The following is a 6,152-nucleotide window of genomic DNA, read 5'->3' as shown; positions in this document are numbered from 1 at the left end:
AGTTGTACAAATGAAGCAGCAGCTTCATGCCCCCAGACAAAAAGTTTCTTGGTACTGGTCAGACTGGATAAAGGTGCAGATAACTGGGAGAAGAACGGAATGAATCGTCGATAGAAATGAATGAATCCAAGAAAACGTTGAAGAGAGCTCCTATCACTGGGAGGTCTCCATTCCAAAATTGCACGAACCGTGGCAGGGTCCATATGTATTCCCGAAGCACTGACTACATAACCAAGAAATTAAATGTGATCTTGGTGGAAAAGACACTTCTCAACCTTGGCATAAGATTGTTCTTGTGTAGCCGCCTCAGGACTTCCTTCACATGTAGTATGTGTTCTTCTAGATCCTTAGAAAACACCAGAATGTCATCCAAATATACCCAGACCGTTGTTCCGATCAGATCAGAAAATATATGATCCATTAAACGCTGAAAGACAGCAGGGGCATTGCACAGCCCGAAGGGCATGACTCGATATTCGTAGTGCCCAGATGGTGTCTTGAATACTGTCTTCCATTCATCTCCTGACTTTATCCGTACCACGGAGATCAAGCTTGGAGAATACTTGTGCCTCATGTAATGATTCCAGAATAGACCGAATCAAGGGAAGTGGGTATCGATCCTTCCTAGTGATGTCATTTAGTTGTCTATAATCAGCACATGGGCGCAGGATACCTTCCTTCTTCTTCACAAAAAATAAAACGGGAATCCTGCCGGTGAGTTGGAGGGTGTAATATCCCCTTTCTGAAGACAGTCCTTGAGATACTCCCGTAAAACCTCCTTCTCTTGGGCTGTCAAGGTATACACCTTGCCATGTGGAATCACAGCGTCGGGTAACAAATCAATGGCACAGTCAAAGGTTCTGTGAGGTGGTAAAGGAATGTACTTTGGTTCGGAAAAGACCTCATGAAACTCAGAGTACTCAGAAGGTATTGACGAAACTGAGAGTAAGCGGGACACATCATCCCCTTCAGTCTGGGTAGCAATTGATAGTTGCGACGAAGACGACCCAGTACCACAACATTCCTGTACACAACGGTCTGAACAAAAAACCAAAGTCTGAGTCTTCCAGTTGTTGTTAGGGTTGTGATGTAACAACCAGGGTAATCCCAAGATGATGGGATATGAGGGTATTTTGATGACATCTAGGGATATCTGTTCATGATGTTCCTCAATCCACAAACTGAGCGTCTCGGTGTGTTGGTAGACTGGACCAGAAGACAATGGGGTAACATCAATAACTTCCACCACTGAAGCACAGTTCTTCTCGAGCAAGGCTATACCATTTCTGGTGGCAAATTCGATATCCATGTAGTTCCCAGAGGCTCCGCAATCCAACAATCCCTGTACCTCAATGGATTCCTTTCCTGGCCAAGAGACCTTGATTGACAAAGCCATGAGCACGACCGGTTGCATTGGTTGTTGGACATGCATGGATTCAGGAAGGACTGGAGAAGAAGAGAAGCCCATCGTCGCCTTCCCCATACACGATAGGCTGTTTAGTTTTCCGACTTCCGAAGTGGTCTTAATGGGCAAGTGTTGAGATAATGACCAGAGGCCCCACAATACAGGCACAACCGAAGATCTTGTCTTCGTTTCTTCTCAGCGTCAGATAAGCTCATGTATGTAATGATGTCACTGGATCCTTGTTTCAAATCCATAAGCTGATTTTGAGCAACAGCAGCAAGGTTGGGAGGCTGAAACACCTCTAGGAAGGCCTTTTCAAAGGCCACAAAATCCTCCAAAACGGGACTCTTGGCTACCACCAAAGGTATAGCCCAAGCCTGTGCATTCCCAGTTAAATTTCCCAGAATGTACCCAATCTTGGCCTTATCCTGATTGAAATGCGTAGGGCGACACAAAAAATGGATCCTACAATGGTTGCAGAATTCAGCCACCCGTCTAGGATCGCCATAACATTTTACTGGACTGGTTTGAGCCATCACTGATTCCGCCGAGGTACTGGAAGTAGCTCCTTGGGCAACCAACTGATGCGAGGCCAGATTCTCTTGATGCAATGCCGTCATCTCAGCACGTAGAGCCCGGATCTCATTCCTCAACTCCTGAGAGTCATCCATTTCCGAGTCAGAGCTGGTTGTGAGGCGTCTTAATCTAAAGTGTGCGTCCCTAGAATGCTGCGTACCTGGAGTTTCAGTCGCTGTTCGCACCAGAGAAGCCAGGCTGTCTGATCTCGGAGCAGAGTGAAGAGAAGGCGACGCAAGGAGGCTCAGGTTCCAAACAGAGAGCAAGGAGTCCAGACCTAAGGGAGCCCAAGGACCCAGGCAAGGAGCACAGGAGTAGGCCAGGAATCAGGCAAAAACAGGAATAGGAGAAAAGGCACCAAACGCTGCGGTCATTCAAGAACAAACAGCGTTAAGACGTGATTTGTTCGAAGAGCCAGACGCTATTTACAGCGTCCGGCATGGAAACAAGGCTTGAAGAGCAGGCTGGCTTGCGCATGCGTCATGGTCGAGCGGAAACCAGAACGAGGCTTGGAACACAAGCTTACTTCCTCGTTCATTGTTACCTGCGAGGTCTGCGCACGCGAGCAAGTGTGCTGGGAGGTGACCCGCCGTGGAATGCCGCTTCTCCAGAGCCGGAACCGCGGATACACCCGCCACGTCTGGAGACCTGAGCTGGGTGAGAGCCATGCAGGAGCCCTAACATTTCTGTAAAGATACTTTGGCAACCGCCTTTTGCAATTGGCCAAGAATATGTCTAATTTCATCAAAAAGGTTTTTTAAGTTTTCATTTTTTATCAGTACATCATCCACATAAACTATAGTTCCTCTTTCTGCTGCATCAGGCTTAGCCTTTCTCAAGAATATGCCAAATTCACTCCCACTATTGACGTACTCGAATGGTGTTCTAGCCCATGCGTATTGCGTCTTATCAAATGAAAATGAAAACAAATTCTGAATATCCTCTGCCAGTGGCACACACCACTATCCAGATATGATATGATATGATATGATATGGCATTTCTAACGCGCTTATACACAAGTGTTTCAAGGCGCGACGAGGCAGGGAGGGGGGAACAAGGGGAAGACAGACAACGATCCTACTAGGCCAGGTGTCATTCAGACCGCGCAAGTGCAGGGGTAGGGGGAAGGGAAAAAGTGCAAGGGGAAGGGGGAGGGGGGAGTGCAGTACAAATAAGTAGAATAGAAATAAAATAATAAATAAATAGGGCCAGCTGGTGGCAAGTGCAAGGTAAGTGCAGACAAGTGCTGGGGGGGGGGTGGCTGTAGGGATACAGAGACAGTCCCGCAGTGCAGGGGTTGCCAGGGAGGCAGTGCAAGTGAAGAGTGACTGGGCCCTGGACCGAGGTCGGTGAGAGTGGCCCAGTTGCAGAATCAGTGCAGTTTAGGTGAAGAATTTAGCAGGGGAGAGGGAGAGAGAAAGCAGAAGTGAAGAGGAAGGTTTTGAGGTGCTTCCGGAACCGGAGATGGTTCTCCTCAAGTTTCAGGGAGGCAGGAAGGCTGTTCCAGAGGGAGGCCCCTGCCGCGGAGAGAGATCTACCCCCAGCTGGTTGCTTCGAGAAGCGGCTGACCCTGAGGGAGTTGGAGACGGATGAGCGTAGGGCTCGGTAAGGAAGATATTTAGGAAGAGAGAGTTGAAGGTATTTAGGCCCCAGGCCCCAGAAGGCCTTGTGGACAATGCAGAGGGTTTTGAACTCAATCCTCGCAGCCACTGGGAGCCAGTGTAGAGATTTCAGTCCTGGAGAGATACGGTCCCTGGGCTTGAGGCCAAGGACAAGTCTCGCAGTTCTGTTCTGGATGAGTTGCAGAGGGCGGAGAGTGGAGGCAGGCAGATTAAGATAGAGGCTGTTACAGTAGTCCAGCTTTGAGAGAACCAGGGCTCGGGAGACAGTGAGCTTCTGGGGGAAGGGGAGGAAGGGAAGAATACCTCTGAGGCGGTGCAGCTGGTAATGTGACTTCTTAGAGACGTCAGATATATGAGGAGAGAAGGAGAGTGTGGAGTCGAAGATGACCCCGAGGTTTTTTGTCTTGCAGGTAGGAGCAGGAAGAGGGCCAAGGGAGGCCGGCCAGAGAGCTGCAGGGAAGGAGGTAGTGGGTGTGCCGATGAGTAGGATCTCAGTCTTACTAGCATTAAGGCAGAGGTCATTGGCAGCACACCATTCCTGGATAGCAGACAGACAGTCAGAGATGAGGGAGGGAGAGGAGGAGGCCGAGGGTAGCCTGAAAATGAGCTGGGTATCGTCCGCATAGCACTGAAAGTTGGGGCAGAGGGCAGCGATGCGGTGGGCAAGGAGTGCCAGATACTGGTTGAACAGCCAGGGAGAGAGATTAGATCCCTGGGGAATGCCACAGGTGGAGAAAAAGATGTCAAAGAGGAAGGACCCAAGTTGGACCTGGGAGGGTCGATTGGAAAGGAAAGAGGTCAGCCACGCCAGAGCCTGACCAGTGATACCCAGGTTATCACGGAGACGGTTGAGCAGGATGGCATGGTTGACAGTGTCAAAGGCAGAAGAGAGATCGAGCAGAATGAGAACACACGGAGTGTTGGGGTCGAGGTTCAAGAGCAGGTCCTCACGGATGTTCAGGAGAGCAGTTTCCGTGCTTCTGGCCGCTCTGAAGCCAGATTGATGGTCATGGAGACTATCAACAGCTTCAGCATGGAGGTTAAGCTGGGAGATGGCCAGTTTCTCCAGGAGCTTGCCCAGAAAGGGAGTGATGGAGATTGGGCGATAGTTAGCCGGACAGGAGGGGTCGGCAGAGGGTTTCTTAAGGAGAGGGTGCACAAGGGAGTGCTTGAGGGGGGATGGGAAGACTCCAGAGGCGAAGGAGTGGTTGCAAAAGTCAGCCAGGGCAGGAGCCAGGGAGTCGATGTGGTCCTTGATAGTTTTGGAGGAACAGGGGTGAATCTGTTTAGACGAGACTTTCATAGATCGGACTTGTCTGGAAACCTCATCAGCAGAAAAAAGGGGAAAGGCAGAGAAGGAGGGAGGAGGGGTGGCTGCAGAAGGGCCAGAGGAAGAGCAGGGAAGAGAGGGGGGGAGGTGATAGGAGGAGAGTGAGGACAGGATGTTCTGAGTTTTAGAGATGAAGTGGGAGGCCAGTGCAGTGCAGAGGGCCTGGGAGGGGACAGGAGAGGTAGAGACTGCAGCAGGGTTGGCAAGCTCCTTGCAGATTTTAAAGAGTTCAGCCGAGTTGTTAGATGCCGCAGAGATGCGGGCTTGGATAAGGGCTCTCTTCTTGGTGAGAAAAGAGAGACGGTATTGCCTTTGGAGCAGGCGGCAGGCCAGTTTGTCAGAGGATGAACATGAAGCATGCCATTTCCTCTCTGCCACCCTGCACTTGCGTTTTAGGTTGACGAGATCCGAATCAAACCAGGAGTTACATTTGGCTTTGGGCTTCAGGCGGATTTTCATGACAGGGGCAAGGATATCAAGAGTATCAGATATAGCAGAGTGGAGCAAGGAGAGGGCTGTGTCAGGGTGGGAGTCAGCCGAAGGGGGAGGGGGGCGAGAAGGTGGCAGCGAAAGCCGCAACTGACACGCGCTTCATGGGTCGGATGACCGAGAAGGTGGGTGGCAATGATGAGGGTGGCTTTGCCTGTGGGGTAGGGAGGGTGAGGTGGGAGGATAGGAGAAAGTGATCACTCCAGGAGAGAGGAGTGGAGAGAGGGACAGAGAGGGGAAGGTCAGAAGAGATCAGAGCATCAAGAGTGTGCCCTGCAGAATGAGTAGGCCCAGACGGGAGAATAGAGAATGAGAGTCGCAGAGGTCACGAAAGAGTCCAGTGGGGGGACAGGAGGCATCTAGGTGGATGTTGAAGTCCCCAAGAAAGAGGAGTTGAGTGGTAGAGGATAGGAGTGAGGAGGAGAGGTCAGCCCACTCAGAGAGGAAGGAGGAAATTTGACCAGGTGGCCGATAGATAGTAGCCACGGTAAGGGAATGGCTAGGAGAGAGAGAGAGTCAGCAGATAAGACATTCAAAAGAGGAGTAGGTCTGCGTAGGAGTGACAGTGGCAGGAATCCACTCAGGGAAGATAAGGGCAACACCCCCCCTGCACGGTTGGGCCTGGGCACAGAGAGGATCTTGTAACCTTCAGGTAGGAGTGTGTCAAAGCTCGTGACAGAGCTGGCTGTGAACCATGTCTCAGTGAGACTGAGGACGTCAAGGTCCAGT

General features: G+C 50.9%; 1 protein-coding gene across 1 annotated transcript; it reads right to left on the bottom strand.

Moving 5' to 3' along the window:
* Nucleotides 1-1,497: 1,497 nt before the first annotated feature.
* LOC138579950 (protein LDOC1-like) lies at nt 1,498-2,076 on the bottom strand. The gene has a single exon (XM_069650175.1). The coding sequence runs from the start codon at nt 2,074-2,076 to the stop codon at nt 1,498-1,500; it is 579 nt and encodes a 192-aa protein (XP_069506276.1).
* Between the last annotated feature and the right edge of the window lie 4,076 nt (nt 2,077-6,152).

Source organism: Ambystoma mexicanum, chromosome 3p, assembly GCF_040938575.1.
Source record: "Ambystoma mexicanum isolate Mex_15411 chromosome 3p, UKY_AmexF1_1, whole genome shotgun sequence".
NCBI classification, from domain to species: Eukaryota; Metazoa; Chordata; class Amphibia; order Caudata; family Ambystomatidae; genus Ambystoma; species Ambystoma mexicanum.
The sequence above is the reverse complement of the archived record's forward strand: the minus strand, read 5'-3'. Positions and strand labels throughout refer to the sequence as shown.

Excerpts from the sequence above, each read along its gene's own strand:
- LOC138579950 (XM_069650175.1), bottom strand. The coding sequence starts at position 2,076 with ATGGATGACTCTCAGGAGTTGAGGAATGAGATCCGGGCTCTACGTGCT.